The sequence below is a fragment of the Podospora anserina genome, chromosome 5, assembly GCF_000226545.1.
Source record: "Podospora anserina S mat+ genomic DNA chromosome 5, supercontig 10".
In the NCBI taxonomy this organism is placed as follows: Eukaryota; Fungi; Ascomycota; class Sordariomycetes; order Sordariales; family Podosporaceae; genus Podospora; species Podospora anserina.
The window spans coordinates 515,523-535,973 of record NW_001914849.1 but is presented as its reverse complement, the minus strand read 5'-3'; the positions used below and the strand labels follow the sequence as shown (position 1 = coordinate 535,973).

General features: G+C 47.3%; 4 protein-coding genes across 4 annotated transcripts; 3 read left to right on the top strand and 1 right to left on the bottom strand.

Annotated features, from left to right (window-relative positions):
• Positions 1-2,568: 2,568 nt before the first annotated feature.
• On the top strand, positions 2,569-3,276 carry PODANS_5_11665 (uncharacterized protein; the record flags this gene model as incomplete). Its single annotated transcript, XM_001905697.1, has 2 exons — positions 2,569-2,616; positions 2,668-3,276. 2 exons carry the CDS (start codon positions 2,569-2,571, stop codon positions 3,274-3,276), a joined length of 657 nt encoding a protein of 218 aa, XP_001905732.1.
• Positions 3,277-10,792: 7,516 nt separating this feature from the next.
• Positions 10,793-13,936, bottom strand: PODANS_5_11660 (uncharacterized protein; the record flags this gene model as incomplete). The annotated part of the gene is made up of 1 exon (XM_001905696.1): positions 10,793-13,936. The coding sequence occupies one exon, from the start codon at positions 13,934-13,936 to the stop codon at positions 10,793-10,795; it is 3,144 nt and encodes a 1,047-aa protein (XP_001905731.1).
• A 1,157-nt stretch (positions 13,937-15,093) lies between these two features.
• Positions 15,094-15,700, top strand: PODANS_5_11650 (uncharacterized protein; the record flags this gene model as incomplete). Its single annotated transcript, XM_001905695.1, has 3 exons — positions 15,094-15,159; positions 15,222-15,531; positions 15,591-15,700. 3 exons carry the CDS (start codon positions 15,094-15,096, stop codon positions 15,698-15,700), a joined length of 486 nt encoding a protein of 161 aa, XP_001905730.1.
• A 418-nt stretch (positions 15,701-16,118) lies between these two features.
• PODANS_5_11640 (uncharacterized protein) lies at positions 16,119-20,449 on the top strand (the record flags this gene model as incomplete). The annotated part of the gene is made up of 2 exons (XM_001905694.1): positions 16,119-16,648; positions 16,702-20,449. Coding segments are annotated over 2 exons (4,278 nt in total), but the record flags the coding sequence as incomplete, so codon positions are not given.
• Positions 20,450-20,451: the final 2 nt, after the last annotated feature.

Genomic DNA, 20,451 nt, shown 5'->3' with positions numbered 1-20,451 from the left:
AAGCTATATATTATACTATAAAATTAAAAAATATAAAGGGGATTAAATATAAATAATATTACGCGTCTTAATTACTTTAGGAAATAGAAAGTGCGTTTTCGGTAGTACCTTACGGGTTTAGGAAAGAAGGACCGGCTATATTAAAATTAAAAGAAAGGTCGGAAGGTTAATTAAAGCCTAAAGAGGGATTTAAAGCGTAAGGAGACTACAGAACGGTATTCTGGGCGGCGGACGGCCGCGTAGGAGCACCCGGTAAAAAATCGGATAGCGCCGTAACTATAGACTGCGCTACCCGGGCATCCTCCTTCTAGATACCGCGTGCGAAAAGACGCTCCTTACGTATACGAAGAGAGTAACGTATTTATTTTACCCGAATAAACTTAATAATTAATTATAAAAATTAATTTTTAAACTTTTATTTTTTACGCTCGAACCTATTTTACTCTTTTATTGTTCGGGTTATTATTAAACGGTTAATAACGGAATAAAAAGAAAAGGAAGATATATTTACGGGCAAAATTAATATTAGACCCGTTATATAGAATTTTACGACGTACGTATTTAATATATTATAAAAATCCGGAGGTTATAATATAAAAAATTCCGGAGGTAAAATAAATAAAGTATAGTATTATAATAATACTATAGCGGGAAATTCGTAAGGTAAGAGTAAAAAACTTTTTAGTTTTACGATAATATTTCTATATACGGTTAAATATAATAAAAATAAAGAAAAGTAAAGAGAAAAAACTTATAATATCGTTAGTAATAAAGGAAGATTAGGCCGTAGGGATTTCGGCTTAAAGGAGGAATATTATATTACGGTTCTGGAAAATAGTAAGGCTACGACGGATTAATTAGTACTGGACCGCGTAATTAAGCGGGGCTTACGGTCCAGGTAAGCAAACGGATTAATTAAATAGGGACCGGGGACCGCGGCGGAGCTTACGGTCTACGGTCTAGTATCGGCCAATTAGGAGAGGACCGAGGACCGTCTATAAGTTAACGGTCCACGGTCCTAAGGTCTATATATATAGAGGAACTAGCCGGTATAGATAGATAGTTCTACAGTATATAATTTAAGTTTATATTCACGGAATTTAGTATTTATATTAAGATATTTTATTATATATTATTTAGCTACACCAAACTAATTATTAGAAGTTACTTTTAACCCGTATCCCTTTCAGAGGTTCTGTACAGAGGTTCGTTACAGTTTATTTTTATAATATTTCTACCCCCTTTTAAAGCACAGCTACCTTCATTATTTCGCCTCCGCCCCTTTAACTTAATTTACAATCCACGCCATCCTCACTCAAAATAAGCTCCACTATAGGAAGTTTGATTTATGCCTTCTACGATACGCCTTCCTTAACTATGAACCCGCGACCTAGTGTAAGCCGTAAAGCTTGGGCCAACTACTATCGCATGCTGCATCCGCGACATATAACCTTTCACGAGGGAACTATAGGATCTATCGACAACTTTCTAAGCCCTAGCCTCAACTATAGCAACAATCACGATCAGCAACTACCCTCGGAGGCTAATAACATTGGTCTACAGAACCCCGCTTATTCTTTAAATCTCCTTTATTAAGAAATTTTAAACGAAGGCGACGTAACCCGTGACTTCGACTAGAATTTTAAACCGTTCTGTTTAGCGTTTTCCTATGGGCCGTTTCTTTAGCCTAGATCGCTCTGTGGACCGACTAGACCGATAAATATATTAGTAATAATTAATTATTAATTTACGTAGTTAGGACTAAACCCCTTACTTAAGAGAGCCGCTATAATAAAAGAGTATAAACAGCCGTATATTATTATACTAAATAAGTGGGCATTAAGTTAGCGGGGGTAGGTAAATAACTTAGGCGATATAACGAAGAGACTCTAAAGAGAGATAAAAAGGTAAGTAATATATATTTAATTAACTTTTTAAAACTTATCGGAGAGGTAAATATACGTATCGTTATAAGTGCCTTTAAATCTTCGTTTTCGATTTACTCCACCTCGTCATTTTGCAATTCAGAGCTGCGAGCAAGGATTAGATACAGGATAAGAACTACTACGTTAATATTTGCATTATACCCAGGGGGCAACTCTCCTAAAAATAATATACTATCTAATACGCACTTTACCGATTAGTATGGAAAGGCTGGATGCGTTTTTCGGCGATATTAGTAACTTAGTAGGGTTCGAAAAGAAAGACGGTAATTATTACTATTAACGGAATACCTCGTATATACGAATAGTGGTTAGGAAAGCCATTGTGGGAGGTAGCTCCTGGTCGTTACTAGTATAGCTATCTAAATAGATAGAAATGCTAGTTTTTTAGATTAAAGACGGGTAGGTATTGGATTTAGGCGGATAATAATAATAATTATCCGGATAAAGGGTTAATATATAATACTAAAAATTATTTATAGTAATTATATCGGCTATTTGTAAGACTGGCGGGCGGGGGTCTAAGTTAACTATAAATTTTATTTATTACCCCTTATAGATTTTCCTTTAAATCTAAACGTTAAAGGTTTCTTACTATTCTAATCGCCTACTTTTTTTGTTAATTATGTATACGGATAACGAGCTACTGTTGCAAAATGATAAGCTCCCTTTGGTAAGCTAAGCTCCTGTAGGTCTCTATCACTATTGGCGTTAACACTAGCAGGAATTTCGTCTCGGTAACCGGCTTATCGTTGCTGAAAAGGCCGAGTTGTTGCTAGAGACGGTGTACCGCCTGGAGCTCAAACGACCGCCCTTGCTCATTGCGCTGATCCAACGGTTCGCTTCTCTTTGCCCCTGGGCAAGAGCACGTTGGCCCGAGTGGTTTTTACTAGCGACAGTTATCCTTAAGAAGCGAAAGGCCGGCTGGGAAGCAGAGTTCGAAACAGAAACACAAGCCTACGACGTCTTGAAGCCGATTCAGGGAACCATCGTGCCGTATTTCTATGGCGAAGCTGTGTATGATGGATCCCCAGCATTGGTTCTGTCCCTCATCGAGGGAGAGACCCTAACCCACCTTTGGCGCTATCTCCCCGAACAAGTTTTGCAAAAGCGGTTTGAGGAGGCTCTTGGTGCTCTGACATCATATGGAGTCCACTACACCGATGCGAAGTTGGACAATTTCATGATGCGGAATGACGGGCGATTGATGGTCTTTGACTTTGAGCAGGTGAAACTCGGAAGCACAAGGAGTTGGGAGGAAAGTCCCAATCGCGACAATGTTGGTTCTATAATGAGAGGCTTGAAGATGAGGCGCGTGCATTTAGAGCGCTAGCAAGCCCGGGTTGGCCCTGCCTGGACTCGCCCCCATGGTTAAAGTTTGGGGCGAAAAAATAAGCATGAGTTGGAGACCTTGAAAGACACGATTGGGAGACGGGAAGCTAGGCACAGGAGGCGGAATTTCGGTCCTTGTTTTGTTTATAAATGTTTGCAAGTGCGGAGTCTCGACTGCGAAACTGCGACAAACTATAACGAAAGAATCTCTTTGAACCTGCCAGAGAGTAAAATTGCCGTCTGAAACCTACCCGCTTCCCCCCCCGCGCCTGCCGTAATGCTCCCTCCTAATTCCTAACGCTATCGAATTATTATTATTATTATTATTATTATTATTATTATTATTATTATTATTATTATTATTATTATTATTATTATTATTATTATTATTATTATTATTATTATTATTATTATTATTATTATTATTATTATTATTATTATTATTATTATTATTATTATTATTATTATTATTATTATTATTATTATTATTATTATTATTATTATTATTATTATTATTATTATTATTATTATTATTATTATTATTATTATTAATCTTACACCGCAAGGGCAGTTGCCCCGCCCTCTAAGAGCATGCGGTCCCTCCACGTTATCTTATATGCAAGGCATCCCCTCGCGTACTGCGCCGTAGTAGCTTTAAGATTGCTTAGGCGCTCCCAGTAATCCCACTTATCTAATAGTCCAGAACTCACCTTTCCGGCCTGGTGACGGCGAAGCTGTGAGCGGCCATCCGGCCGAGTGCTCCACTAACGTCTTTTTCCTCGCCACCTACTCCCTCAGACCCTTTACATCCGCACACAGCGCGCAGAGGTATTGTTTTAGTTTAAATAAAAAAGAAATACGCGGCTATGAGGTACACAATTGCCTAAATTTAGTAGCAACTTATTAATATAATAACTCCCTCCTATTACTTTAGGATTGCCTCAGACTGCCCCCTCCTAAAGCCGCGCAATCGTAACTTAATTAGCAATCGGGCTTCCCTTCTCTTTAAAATGCAATGGAACTGTCAGATAACACAATGCACTCCTTAAGGGTAAATATCATGGGGGTTGCAACAGTGTGATTATATTGCTTATCCTGGTGTGCGCTCCTGTTCCTTTAAAGCTAAAGAACCTCAATTATATCTATATATAGTAATAGCATTAGTAATAAATAGTACTATATCCAGCTAAACTAATTACGTTAGTTTTAGCTTCCATAAGCTCCTATTTAGCTTAATTAACTAGAATCCTTTTTTATTTAACATACCCCCTTAGATTTAGCTAAGCTTAAATTTAGACTATACTATATAGAATCTAGGTCTTTAGTTCTGTAACCCCTAATTGTTAAAGGAAACGTTAGTAAAGTAAATTATTTAAAGCTTTAATTAAGCCGTTAATTATTATATTATTTAAAAGTATATATTCGAATTTTATTATTTTACGATTAACCTCCTATCGAAACTAATAATTATAAATATTTATATACCGGAGCTTAATTTATAAAATAATTATTTTTATAATTACTATTAATATATAGGTATTATTAAGTGCCTTACTTATTGCCTTATAGATTAATATTATAGTGGGCAGTATTGCTATAAATAATAATGGAACTTCCCAGCTTAGATCCCTTTAGAATATTTTTTATAAGGGACCCTTAAAGGCTTACAGGGCTACTGTGGCCTAAAGCTTAATTAATAGATACTAAAACCTTCTAAAGAAGCTACAGACTTACGTAATAAGTTGCTACAATAGTGTGATTTATAAGGCACCTTTACTACCGAAAGTTCTATAGATTTCCGTAAGTCTATATATTATAACCTACACCGGGAATGGATATAAACTACAAAGCAATACGCTAAAGGTAAATATAACAGGATAATCGAAGGTTATAATAAGCGTCTTAAACAAAAGGTTTACTATTAATAACAGGTCGTTCTATAAAAAACTATTTAAGAGTAGATTATAAACAAATAAATTTAATTACTTACGTAAGGAATTAAATTCCTCGACACGGAAAGCGCTAGGCGCTCCCTCCTATTTATATATAGTTATTTACATATATTTCTAAAGTATCTTTATACCTTACTTAGTATACTTAATAGTCTTAGCGACTAAGCAGACTAAGTAATTTTTTATAATCGATGTGCTTAGTATGCTCAATAGTCTTAGCCACTAATTAGATTAAGCACCTCCTAATTAGTTACATAAGGACTTTATAGATCTTCCTATCCCTGGCCCAATAATTAGCTAAAGTGTCCCAGCACCTCGGGAACCACCTAGTAGTTCCTTCACGAGGTTATTATACTTGGGGCGTAACACTACACTAGACCCACCTAAGCCCACTAAATACCCCAAAGTAGTATAGGGGCTTCCAGGGCTTACAGGACCCACAGTAGGCTTACGAAGGCCTATATATAAACCTCTCCTCTCTCTTGTAGAATAGTTCCTTTCTTTCTTTCCCTAAGGGCAAAAGTTTAAGGCTAAGGCTAAAGGCTAAGGCCAAGGGTAATAAAGGCAATTCTTATTCCTTATACCTCACTGTATTACAGTGCTTTACTTTCCTTCGGCACTGCCGTCGTATCTTCCTGCTTCCGCTTACGCACTGCTGTATTTTACAGCAACCCTGTATAGGTTTTATATTATAGGCCTATTAGGGCTTACTAGCTAACATATATTATAGGCTTATCAGGGTGTCACGGACCTGACATAAGTGGGGAGCGCGGGGCGCGACCGTCTAACCACTGAAACGGAAAAGTGGGGAAGTCGGATTATTATTAGTGCTAAGGGTGATAATCACGATTATCACCAGCCTTCGATGAACGACGAGTAATAATCGACATTATTACTAGTGATAATAGTAATAAACCGGTCTATATATACGGAGGAACTGGCTAGTGTAGATAGACAGTTCCGCAGTATGCAATTCAGCTTATATTCACGGTATTTAGTGTTTACATTAAGACATCTTGTTGTGCACTCTTTAGCTGCACCGAACCAATTGTCAGAAGTTACCTTCAACCAGTATCCCTTTCAGAGGTTCTGTACAGGGGTTTGTCACAGTCGGCGCTTATATGCTTCAGGTTCATTAAAAAACTTAGGGGTATAAATATAAAAATAAGGAAGAAATCTTCCTTAGATTTTGGCAGTATGTCTTCCAGAAACAGCATTGGATTTCTCTCGAAATGAGAGTCGAGATATTTATATATTTACCCGGACGTTTAAACTCCTGTCGCGAGAGGGCCGCTTTAAAACATAGCTAAACGCACCCGCTCTTAGCTACTCTTATCTCGAAAATGAACCACGGCGGGTAAAGATAATAGTATAAATACTTTATTAATTTAATTAATGGATTTAGGGCTATTTAGGTTATAAATACTTTAAACAGTTTTCGGAGTCGTTTTACCGCTTAACGGGATCCTCTATCCGGATCATCCCTATATAGAATTCGGTATAATTTACGATGCTATTTCAAGGTATATAGTAAGGCGGCGAGGGTACGTACATTATAGTAGATACGGAAGGCGGCGTTTCTATAGCCTATATTAAGCGTAATATCGCTTTCCAAATTAAAAATCAAATCCTAAATAATAAATTTAATATAGAAATTTTATATTATAATAGTACGTCGTAGGTTATATATTTTAGGTAAGAGAGCGATATTATTATTGGTTAAAGAAATATATAATAATGATGTTTATTAGAAAACCTAAAGATAAGCCTGCTTACTAATTATCGCCTTTAATGCCTCCGCCCTACCCGGTTATTAATTAAGGCTGCCTACATAATAGTTCTTTTTAGTCCCGTCGGTGTTACTAGACCAGTACGGGAAGATGCAACTGACCATCCGCTTCAATTCTTTGATCGAGCACATGTAGCAAGCCCTGTGAGTACAAGCATAGGTATCGAGACCAGCAGAAACTTCGGACTGGCATTCGTGGCATTTCCAACCGCACTTTTTTGACGCCTTCGTGCGGTAGGAGCTGTTGTCGCAATGGCCAGCGTCATATTTAGTGCTTGTCGTATAGTTTGTACCCGGTGCAGCGCTGCAGTTGACCGTTCCAATCATAAACAGCAGCTCTGACGGCATCTTCACACTCCATCGCACTCTCAGGGATCCAGACAACATTGCCCGAGAATGGAAACGCCGACGGCCCCATCCAACCCACGGAAGGATCTTGCCCGTCGAAGAGAAATCCCGACGACGGAATGTTGGGTTCCGGCATACCGCTGAAGAGACGGAGAGGGGCCAGCATTGCCAATACCCATCCCGAAGAAGTCTGAAAGGGAGGGGGTTGAGGTTGAAGTAGTGAATACGGTATCCAATAGCGAAAGGGGCGGTTAAGAATAGAGCGGCAATCTCTGTGTGCAATGCAATCCAAGTGTGCTTTTCAAACATACTACTGCATGGCCAGCTTCTGAATACCCAGCACAGGCCGGGTCAGCACGTTGTTTCAAGGGAGCCCATATTGTGAGTGCACGACTTTGGCCTGCAAGAAACCGGCTGTGGGCCCAGTAGAAAACAGCCTCAGAGTATTTACATACAATTCCAACTGATATTTTTATCCATAAGAGGCGGACAATAACAAGGTCGGCCGGCCGTGCGGCAACATCCCACAGCAACTACGGTGAAGAGTGGCACCCAGTGATCTAACCAATCACTGTTAATCTTGAGAGCCACCCGCTGCACGCCTAAAATAAGGTGGTTGGCGACAGCGTGTTTCAGCATATGATATTCCTGCTAGATTGACTGTCTACCTACGAGAGCTTGGGATCTTCTCCGTTACACCCAACCTTTTCGAATCGAAAACAGATGCAAGGAAACTGATTGCCAGCCAATTCACTTCAGCCAGGGCGCATATCCTCCAAATCCTGCTTCTGAATGGTTGCAATCATGACTTCAATTTGCACACCCTTGGGTGCCTCTGTCCAAGCCAAAAGTCACCAGCAGGTATCCAAACCCAAAGCAGCTTGTGGCGGTCTCGCACGGTGACAGCCTGCCCCTCAAGCACCGTGATTCTCAGCCGGCTGGATATCTGAGTTTGTCGTGTAGTTTGCAGGGAAAACATTCGGAGTTGATCAAACACGCGACATGATGGATAGACCTGGATGAAATGGATCGGGCACACTCGGACACAGGATGCATCCACCAACGTAAATGAAATTACTTCCAAGACGCAAAGTTCACAAGCGTCGTAACATAATGCCACTACTCCCCTTCCTTCCCCCCTTCCTTCTTCTTCCCTTTTTTACCCTCCTTTCCCTCCTCCCTTCCCCCCTCCCCCCTCCTCCCACTCCCCCCCCCTCCCCTTCCACCCCTCTTAAACCCCTCCAACCACCTCCTGTGCTCCTCCACCCGAGCCTGACTCTCAGCAATAACCTTGTCCATATGTTCCACATTCTGGTTAAACTCCTCCTGTCCAGCACGATGTTGTCTGGCACGGACAAATCCACTTAATAGAATGGTAAAGGCTTCGGCTGTTCGATCCCCAATCCCTGCTGTGTCGTCGGGTGGCGTGTTAGTCCCGGCGTCATGATGTGAGGTAGGCTTGGGGGCGGTCTCGGGGGCGAGATGGGCGGTATGGGGCTCAGGATTGCTGACAGGGGAGGTTGTGGGTTTTTTGTCGGCCATCGTGTTGATGGGAGATGTTATGAGGGAAATGCTTTGTTGATCTGTTGGCCCGAGGGAGTAAGTGAGTGCGTAAAGTTGAGGGACGTTGTTGATTAGGTTGGGAAGAATAAAAAAAGGGTTGTTTTTTTTGAAATAGAAAAGGGAAAAATTTTAAATAATAAAAAGGAAGAAAATAAATTTAAAATAAAAAAACCAAAAAATTTCCAAAAAAAGGCCATCATAAAAAATTTTAGAAATGTTTATTTTATTTATCCTAAAGGTACCAAAAACCCCTTCCCTCAACCCCCCCCCCCCCCCCCCCTCCCCCCTACATAATCCGGGCACCTCAGTGATCAGCCCGCAAAGGAACATCAAAAGGAACAAACAAAATCCTCTCCCCCTCCCCAGTATCATTAACATTCTTCTTGCCATCCCCATCCCTCTTCCTCTCCAACGGCTGCAAAATCGGCCTAATCCCAAGCCTAGTCCTCTTGCTTTTGTCCAGTACCACTTTGCAGTTTTCTCGTCGTGAGTAGATGTCCCTGACTGCCGCCTCGATCGCGGCCCGAGGTGGGGGCTACGAGGGGGGATACCTGATTGCGATGGAAGTGACTCGCTTTTTCAGCTTTGTGGGTTCTTTGGGGTTGGAAGGCTCGGGGTTAGTGGCCGTGGTTGTTGGCTGTTGAAGTTGCGACATGATGATTCGGGAATGTTGAGCGGTTTGTGTTGGTTTGATGGATATTTTCGTAGGCCTAAAATAGGTGATTGGTGTCAGTCTATGTAGGCAGCGTGTTTATGATAAAGCGGCAATGAGCTACAATAAGTACCTTATCTATCAACCATTGTAACAGTCAACTGCGCGTCAGTGGGTCTGGTCTGTCAAATGACATCCTGTCTCTTGACCTGACACGTAATGTGAATCACAGTACAGCGACGACGATAATGACTATGTTTTGTTCTCCAAAATGACATCTGCTCGGTTGACTGCATGTCACAGGTTGTATCTTCAGTCCTAAACACCCAAAAGAAATCATGCAATATACACAACAGCCCAATAAAACTCCAACTAATACCGATGCGTCTGAATCCCCCTTTTCCCAAAAAAGCCGTTCCTTAGCACATTGCTACTCGCCCTCTTCATCAACTTCCCAAAAGTCCCCTTTTGATCTTCAGACCCACCACCACTATGACTATCATGTTCTGAATTAATCTCACCAAGCTTGTTGCTCGATATTTTCTTCGTGATTGACTTGGCATGCCTCTTGATCAGAGTTCCCAAAGGAATCTTGGACGGCTTCCAAAAATGCCGTTTCCGGTGGTCATCCCCATCATCCTCCATGTGCTGAGCATCGGAATTTGGTGACGACTGTCGTAACTTATGCCGACCTTCATCATTCGACTCTTCCCCGAGATAGGTTATTTGAGAAAGGGGACTCGGCTTAGTAATAGACGGCGATACCGGTCCTGAGGCTGGCGCTACAGTCGACTTTGGGGTGGTGTTAAGGCCGGGCGACGAAGGTGCAGATAGCGGGGGCCGAATGCCCTTTGGTGTCCGGTTGAAGACTTTGGATAGAATGGTAGAAGTAAAGCGTGGGGGTGACTCGGCCGGTTTCATCACGACCTTCGTCAGATGTTCATCTGCGGGCAGCTTCACTATTGTCAAAACGCCACCCGGGGGGCCAGGTCGTACTTCCTCGTTCCATTGAAAGCCGTACTTGGTCTTTCCCGGGACCAGCTTCGATTCGGCGAGTTTGACCTCTGGTCGCAGTCTGCACCCGTAAGAGCCAACCCAGCAGCGCGGATCACGCGTGTGACGAGTGATCTGAAGCCTCCCGGACCGCGTTAGGGCTGACCTCTGACCAGGCGTAAAAGGGAAGGTGGCTGCGGTGCGATACTTGCGGTGTTTCTCAATTCGTGTCTTCCAGCCAGGGCCTCTGGGAATCTCGTCTTTTCCCCAAACGGCGTATATCAGCTCGTTCGCATAGCTCCGAGTGGTGCCCACTATGGTAAGACTGTCGATGTGGTGGCCTATCGTCTTCAGTGGGTCGAGGATGCAAAGATAGGCATCTGGATGATACGGTACAAATTCTTGAACGTGTTAGCAAGTGTGTAGAATTGCATTGGGAGCATAAAGGCTTACCCTCATCGTCGTTCTCTGCGGTCTCATCGCTGGCGTGACTGGTGTCTGACCAACCCGATGATTCTTCCTCTGTCTCTGGCTCATCATGCCTGACTCTTCGTTCTGCCGACCCCTTCTTCCACTTCATTCCTTCCCGAAAGCCGTAATACCTGCGCACCATCAAACACAAATTCCCAATGTTGACTCCGTCGGCCCTGGTACACTGCAAGTCGGCAAATCTCAACACCAACTGGCGAACTCTCTGAAGTCCTCTCCATTGATCCACACCGACAGCAGTTGGATGAACATTCCCTCCCAACTTGGTGTAGTCAACCTCAAGCGTGATGTATCTCATCAGAGGAACGAAGGAGTCCATCAGAAGTGTCGCTGTCGGGCAATTCTTCTCCGCCACAAACGGGCTGTACACAACGTGAAATCTCCGAGCAAGGAAGAAGGCGGCGAGAAAGTCGACACGCATGTCGTAGCAGACTGACATATAAGGGTAAAGCGGAGAAATTGCAGACGCAAAGGAGTCCAAACATTCTGTAGTCCACAGCTTGCGACCATCCAGAGGATTCAGGGGCCATATTGGCTCATAGCAATGCGGAGGGTTCATGCGAACAGGCTTTGGATTGAGGTTTCCCGTATTGTGATCGTTGAGAATCATGTTGGTAATCTTGAAGCGGGCTCGATCGGGCAATAAGAAGTAAAGACAACGGTTTAATCTTGCTAGGCCTTTGAGCTGAGGATACCTTCCATTTTGGAGTCCTGTATGGTTTAATGTGTGTGTGCCATCGGGGTCACGGGAAGCTCTTTCCCTTCTCAGACGAAGAACTCCTTGCTGAAAGGACAGCTCTTTGTCAAAGATGAACTTATCCGCCGGGTTGTTGAGCGTTCTCTCCCACGTTACCTCGACAGTCCGATCCCAAGGAGGGTACTCGAGGGGAACGGGAGCCCGTTCCGGGGAGCGGAGAATTCTTACCGGAGGCGCATACCCAACGAATCTGGGCAGTTTCGGAGATTCTTGCTTCTGTATACGTGGCTCATTGCCACAAATGAAGAGTCCACCACTTGCAAGTGGATGGAATGGGACAGCCGGTTTATCTGCTGCTTCAGTTCCCAGATCATTAGCAGGGACTCGAACGGTCGGCGTGTCCGGAGGCGCTCGCAAATCTGATGGACTTTGATGCCCCTCTGAGCACGACGGCGACGTTTTGCCGGCGCTTGACTCTCCTTGCCGCGATTGGGACTCTTTTTCAATAGCCGGTGTGGGTACTGGTGGGGAGATAATGGGTGTTATCCAAAGTCCTTGAATCTCAGCTGGGTGTTTAAGATTCACATCCACACAATGCGGTGAGGATATGCTCTGAAACAGTGCCTCGGTAAATAAAGCAGGACTTCCTGGGGGCTTCAGTGGACACTTTGGCGATGCTGGGGTCGGCGGGAGTGTTGGCACAGTTGGAACTGCAGCTGGGGTTGTGGAGGGCCTGCTGGGGGCTGCCAAGGATGGTGGAGTCGGAGAAAGCTTCACAGAATCTCTCGAACCCCCTTGAGTTACCGAGGCGCAGGACGAACTCCTGCGTGAAGCAGAAGTAGAGGGTGAAACAAGCTTTGACGAAGCAGTTGAAGTTGCAGATACCGGGGTTGTGGGCAGACTCGCATGTGCCGCGTGATTTCTTGATGGAATTCGCATCTGAAGCTGTTTGCCTTGGGTCCTTGTCAAACTTCGAGATTTTGCGCTCAAGAGTGGATAGTGAGACGAGCACCCACGGTCTGGATCCTTGGCTATTCTTGTGTCTTGACTTTCTTGGGCTGCAGAAAGCCTGCCAGAAGGCGTGGCAGTCGTTTGACTGGCTGCCGACTTGGCCAGGATTCTCGTCGAAACAGAGTGCCCAGATACCCTTTCTGGCCTCAATGTTACCTCATGAGTGGATGAACGCCTACTGGGTGTGGTCGGAGTTGGTAGTCTCTCGGATATCCCTCCAGGCGCTCCCCCAGGAGCAGTCACAGTTGTTTGCTTCGCCAACCTACCGCTTCCTTCTTGATTAACAAGTGTTTCAGTTGACGCAGTCCCCAATTGCCTCGAGGTTGCTTGGATTGTGGAAGGCTTTGATGATGATGTCCCTTGCTTATCTTGTGTTTTTACGGCATCCTGTACCGGGGATGATCTGGCTGGAATGGCGGATTGAGTCGCAGAAGCTCTGACGGGTTGACGGGGAGTAGGGGATCTGGTGGGAGGTAGAGTTCCGTTGGTTGGGTTGCCAACCGTGGAGGCAGAGCCAACCTCCCTTGTCTCGAGTTGGGCGGGGAGTCTTTTGGCCTTTGTGAGTGTCGGCGTGGGTGCAGGAGAAGGCGCCTTTGAGTCAGTTTGCCACGTGCGTGGCCCTGATGATGGTACAGCCAAAAGGCTAGCGGGGCGTGGTCGAGGTTCGGTCTTTAATACTCCAGATGAAAGCAAAGCAATAGGGGAACCCAGAGCGACTGGTATGCCAGAGAGCGATTGTCTCCTCGTCTCAGTACTACTTGTTGCCCTAGGGGGGACAGGTGCTTTGCTTGATGGTGTTGCACCTCGTCCATGTTGTGTCGTGGAAGGTCTTGGTCCTATTGGCGTAGTTGAGCTCCGTGGCCCTGGCAGGGAATATGATGAAGGACTTGTGAGTCGGCTGTTGCTTTTGGATTGCTTGGGGCCACTTGACGGCTTTGGACGTATCTTCACTCCCACCATTGACGGCATCGAAGACGGTTTGCGTAACGATGAGGCAGACAAGGACCTGTGCCGCGCTGCTTGAGGACTGTGTGACTTCGAACCGCCAGGTAGAGCTGTATTTTCTCCTTTGGGCGTAGGGGGCTGGGTGAACGGTGGAGTTTGTGCGGTTCGGATTGTCTGCCTGGTGCCAGTGAATGTTGGCGCAGATAGCCTAAATATCGGCATGTTAAATTTGGAATTTCAGACTTTGCGATATGGTATACATCGGGAAGGCTTGCGTCCATCAAGTACGTGGGTGGGACAAGCAAGGGCGGGGATGGGCTTGTGGAGGCAACTGGGTATCACAAGGCCAAAAGTGACAGAACAAGTGAAGTACTGACAACTCGGTTTGTTTCAGAGGTATCCGTGAGCTAGAGCCACCCAGGGCTAGAGGTGAGGATTTTCTGATGTCGCCCGTGGTGGCCGGGGGACCACCACCCTCGTTCTCGAGGACAGCTCCATCGTCAGGGGCCTCATCGTCATCATCCTCCAACAGGCGCGCAGTGCTCCCTGGTTGTCCGGCTACGGCTGTTGCGGGCTCCGGCGGTCGTTGTATCTCCATTTGTATATAGATGGCTGTGTATTCGAGGTAGAGAAAGTTGGTGATGCTGCCGTCTTTAATGGCAGTGGATGCTCGGCGCAAGCCATTCCGATCCCGCCTTGGGTTTTCGCGACTAAGCTCCCCCTGACTTGTGCCACAAGAGCCGAACCCAATGAGTACGCATCATAGCTCATGGCCCCTTAAAGTTCCCCCACCATGGGCGACGAAGCCCCAACGGCGATGTGGTTCTTAGGACACGGCTAACGGCGCTACACCAACAAGGCGAGCCTTTCAAGGCGGCGGGGCAGCCATCATATATCTGGGGAGTTGGAATGGATGAGACAAGCCCAGCTCAGGAATACGAAGAAATAGGGAGGTCGCTGCAAGAATTCTGCGACAGTTGCTGGCGTGAACGAGATGGAGATGTTGTGGCACACAGCGAGCAGCAAGACAGTCTTGGCAGTCACTTATTGGAATTGGCTTGGCGGATGTCAAAAGCGGGTCCATGCCAAGACAGCATGAAGTGTGAAGTGGTCTAGATAAGATAAGATCATGCTGGGGTTGTTATCGATAACAGCCTAACCCTGGCAACCCCGCGAAAAAACGTCAGTCACCCCGCCATAAGCTCTGGCGGCTGCTTGAAGCTTCTGGTGCTGTCTCGTGGCGCCCGCCCTTGGTATTTTTGCCTCTTACTTTTTGCGATAAAACATTTGCTGACGGCGCCTCCCATAATTGTGCTGCTCTCTTGATAGCTGCACACATAAACCAACATTTACCTGAACCGCAAAGACCAACCATCACCATGTCTGTCGTCGGAGGCCCCGTTCCCAAGAACTTTGACGCTGAAAATGCGGACAACCTCGAGGATGTGCGACTTCCCTGTTCCTAGGTTGCCTGCCCAGCGCTTCCATTGACACTATGATGCCGTAGATCGAGAAGCAGTTCGCCGTCAAGGCTGTCCAGCACATGGCCACCTACTGGTCCATCCTCGAGAAGGTCAAGGGCTCTACTCTGCGCCTGACCAAGATCGACGACGAGATCTACGAGCACCTCAAGACCGACTTCCCCGAGTTCGACCCCGCTGCCACCATTGATGAAGACGAGATGAAGAGCAAAACCGGCAAGGAGAGGTGGCGCAAGTTCCTGATGGCCTACGACAAGAGGGTCGATGACTACAACTTTGGCACCATGCTGCGCTCCAACCCCAAGGCCGAGTACACCGAGGAGGATACCATCTTCGGTATGTTTTGGCTGAAGGAACGGACCTTGTCGAGAATTGATCACTAACACCTTAAACAGTACCAAGAATGCAATTTTACGCCATCGAGATTGCGCGAAACAAGCTTGGCCTGAATGACTGGATCTACGAGAAGGCGCAGCAGGAGAAGGCTGCTGGATCTAGCGCCTGAAGATAATACTTTTTCTGAAGTTAGAAATGATACCTACCTCTTCACTGTTCTTCTCAAGTGAGATGATGTCCCCTGTGCCTGTACCCTGCTCTGGACCATTGTGCGTGGCCCCCCACCATGCTTTGTACCCCTTAGTATTGTCCTCGACCACAACCCCTGAAGAGCACCACACCACAATACCAACATCGCACAAAGGCTTACAGCTTCACCACACGTCCCATTATACTCAGGAACCAAGAGGCGGCAATCATGGAAGCCACACAGACTTTTTGTCGGGAATTAGTTCCATGCCGAAATCCGACTTCGTTTTCCCATACTTTGTCGACGCACCCATCTCGATCAATTGACAAGCACTTGGTCTCATTCGTCTCGACCAATTCCATGATCCTCTCTCCCCGAGAGACTTATCACCATCGACATGGTTTCCTCGTCAATTCCTCAGTCCTCTTCCCTCAATGGGTACCCGACTCCAACGACAGAGCGGGACGACATCGCCATCAAAATGGAGGAGACACCAAGCGAACGAGAAAAGGCTGGGCCAGTCCCGACCACAAGATCGACATTCGCGACGCTATTCAGCTTCACCCGACCGAAACACATACCTCTCATTCTTCTCTCGTTTCTCACTGCTTCCCTCGTTGCGGCTGGCCGCACTGCTTATGCCATCATGCTTGGCAAGATCTTCGAAATTGTATCGAAATGGGGTGCCGGCACCCTGACACCCAACGAGTTTGTTTCCCAGATCTCACAATGGTCCATCTACTTCGTCCTTCTTGGGCTGGGAGTATGGCTGTTTTCTTCGATTGACATTGCCCTGTGGGTGGTGTCTGGCGAATTGAGGGCCAGGACAACAAGAGAGATCATGTTTGGATCTTTATTGCGCAAGACGGCGGGGTGGTATGATCTCAGGGGCGAGGGTGTTTGGGCATTGCTTGTGCAGGTTCAGACGTAAGTCGCATGATTTGAGGTGCTGAACAGGAGCCAGACTGACAAAACAACAGGCAGACCCGAGAGCTTCAGCTGGCCACCTCCCAGACATTGGGCTTTTTGGTCTGCGATGTGCTGGTCTTTGTGGCCTGCTTCATCGTCGCTTTTTCCTTCTCTTGGAAACTCACGCTGGTGCTGCTCGCTACTGGCGTGCCATCGGCTGTGATACTCTGGGCTCTCGGCCGCTTCCTCGATCCCGCCATCGAAGGGCAGAAACGAGAATTAGCAGAGGCTGCCAAGCATGCCACCGCCGCAACCACATCCATCGATATCGTCAAGGTTTACAATGCAGCCGATCAGGAAGCCTTTCAGTTCATCTCAGCCATCCGCCGGTCTGCCAAGTACTACTCGAGGCAGGTGCTTTGCAACTGCGGCCAGATGAGCTACATCAAGATGTGGATGATCATGCTGTTCGTAGTAGGCTTTTACTTTGCCGTTGTTCTCGTCGGGAGAGGTGATCTCACTCCGGGAAATGCACTCACGACCTTTTACGCTGCTTTGAGTGCTTTCAAGAGTATAGAGACTCTGGGGCCCGAGTGGCTGATATTGGCCAAGGGAATGCAGGCTGCGCAGCTGCTCAAGAATGTGGCCGGTGAGGAGGCAAATGAGGAGCTCGACAAGAATAACGGATGGAAGAAGCCTTCAAGCTGCACGGGCGACATCAAGATGACGAATGTCAGCTTTGCCTATCCCTCCAACCCAACCAAGACGGTGCTCGAGCCATCGACGTTTCACTTTCCCGAGGGAGAACTCACTTTTGTTGTGGGCAGGAGTGGTTCCGGGAAGAGTACGCTGGGAAATCTTTTGCTGAGATTCTATGAACCTACCGATGGCCGCATTACTGTCGACGGCCATGACGTTACGACACTTGATCTGGAATGGCTACGCCGCAATGTCACACTCATTCAGCAGTCAAGCATCCTGTTCAACGATACCTTCGCCAAGAACGTTGCGTTTGGTGCCACCGAGCCGGACAAGGTCCCCCCTGAGGCGATCCAGCATGCCTGCGGCATGGCGCTTCTCCAGTCCACCATCACGGGCATGCCTGATGGCATCAACACGCAGCTCGGTTCTGGCGGCCACAACCTCAGCGGTGGACAAAAGCAACGGCTGGCACTTGCCAGAGCAAAGCTTCGTGATCCCCCTGTGCTCATCCTCGACGAAATCACCAGCGGCTTGGACCCCGTCAGCAGAACCATGATCATGGAAGCTATCCGCATTTGGCGCAAGGACAGGACCACCATCTTCATCACCCACGAGGTGGGGCATATTGAAGATGACGACTTTGTCTATGTCATGGCCGATGGTCGAGTTGTCCAACAAGGTCCCAGCAAGGAGATTGCCGCCGAAGAAGATGGACTCTTTGGTTCTTTGCTCGCTTCGGCAGATGATGCCTGCTCTTCAAGAGGGTCCGCCTCAACCGACAGCGACGTTGATAGTGTCTACGAGCTGTCTGATGACGAGCCAGTCCAGGAGGCCAGCTATGGGAAATTCCTCCGCGGGGCATTGATCGACAATCCTAGGATGCATTCGCTCGGTTTTTTCCCTCGCATGTCGTGGAAATCTGATCCTGTTCAGCCTCCTCCTCCTCCTCCTCAGCAGCGTCGACGGTCCACTGCCGCTAGGCCCACTTCGCGCGTTTCGTTGAGGCCGCAGAGCATGCACATCGTCACGACAATGGGACGGGAAGTGCAGAGCAGCAGGATTCCGAATGCGAGACAGGAAGAGAAGCCGTCGGTGGCGGAGAGCTCGGCGTCGTTGGACTCGCTGGACAAGTTCTTTTTGGAACACTTGGCGAGCAAGAAGGATAAGAAGAAGGGACGGACGATTAAGGGTCATCGGTTACCTTCTATTGGGGCCATCTTGAAGACTGTTTGGCCTACGCTTGATAAGAGGGGGAGGTTGCAGTTGATAGCTGGGTTGCTTTTGTGTCTGGTCATTGCGGCTGGCAACCCGGTTTTCTCCTTTATCTTTGCCAATCTCATTGGGGCGTTTTGGCTGCCTGAGGGGCCGGAGTCGGCGGGGAGCACGTGGGCGGGATACCTGGCGATTGTTGCGGTGGTTGATGCCAGTGCGACGTTTCTCGGGTACTTTTTCCTGGAGAAGGTTGCTCAGAAGTGGGTGAATGCGCTGAGGGCCGAGGCCATCAGACGGATCCTCAGCCAGCCCAAGTCTTGGTTCGACAAGGCGAACCATTCTCCTAACAGGATAACGCAATGCCTGGATCGGAACGCGGAAGAGATGAGGAAGTTGGTGGGCATGTTTCTGCCGATTGTGCTGACGGTTTCGCTGATGATTCTGACGTCGTTGGTTTGGGCGTTGATCATCAAGTGGGATCTTACTCTGGTGGCTTTGGCTGGTTTGCCTATGGCTATTGCGGCTGCGAGGGGGAATGCGGTGATGAGCGACAAGTGGGAGTCGATTGCTAATGAGGCTGCTACTGCGACGAGCGCCATCTTCAACGAGACGTTTGCCAACATCAAGGTTGTGCGGGCGCTGACTCTGGAGAGGTACTTTTCTGACAAGCACACCAAGTCTGCCCATTCGACGTATCTTTTGGGGTATAAGCGGGCTGGGTTTGTGGGCATCTTTTATGGCTTTTATCAGTCGATTGCGTTTTTCCTGACGGCGTTGGTGTTTTATTACGGGGCAAAGATTCTGAGCACCAATTCGACGACTGTTACGGATGTCATCAAGGTCATCAACCTCATTCTCTTCTCCCTAGGCACCTCAGTCATGGCGTTGAGCAACGTCCCTCAAATCGCCGCTTCAAAAGCCAGCGCCACGCAGATCCTCTATTACGCCAACCTTCCCCACAACTCAAGCCACGAGGCCAAGGGAGACCGAAGAGTTGACTCCCCTCTTCCCGTGAAGATGACCAACCTCCGCTTCGCCTACCCTGGCTCCCCGAAGACGGAAGTTTTACGGAGCGTCAACCTCGAAATCCAACCGGGAACATGCACCGCAATCGTCGGCTTATCGGGCTGTGGAAAATCCACCATCGCGGCTTTACTTCTTGGGCTTTATGAACCACTAAACGACACCATCCCGTCTTACCACCGGCCCCCTCCCGCCGATGTTTCTCCCACCCCATCGTCATCAAAACGGTTCTCGAATATAGGCCCTGAACTCACGCTTTCCCCTCCCACGCTAATGTGGGAAACCACCACCACACCAAGCGTCTCTCCGCGGAACTCGATCCCGCTTTTCCCTGCCAGCCCACTGGATCAAAACCCTTCCTCTCCCCCACCCTTGACGTTTGCAGGGTGGGCTGCCTCGACCCTGGACACGGCAGCGCTGAGGGAGTTTATTTCCTATGTACCCCAAACTCCCATCTTGTTTCCCTATACGATCAGGGAAAATATCACGTATGGTCTGCCGGACTCGTCGCCTTTGCTTACGGACGGAAATAATATCGAGACTGCCGCGCGGGAGGCGGGGATTCACGATTTTATCATCTCTCTTCCCCTGGGGTATGATACCTTGGTTGGGGAGGGTGGGCAGACGGTGAGCGGGGGACAGGCGCAGAGGTTGTGTATTGCGAGGGCGCTGGCGAGGAGGCCAAAGCTGTTGGTGTTGGATGAGCCGACCAGTGCACTTGATGCAGAGGGGGCGGAGGGGGTGAGGGGGGTTGTTCAGGATTTGGTGGAGGGGGGGGACAGGGAGATGGCGGTTGTGGTTGTGACGCATAGTAAGGAGATGATGAGGGTTGCGGGGGAGGTGGTGATTGTTTATGGGGGGGTTGTGGTTGAACGGGGGGGGTA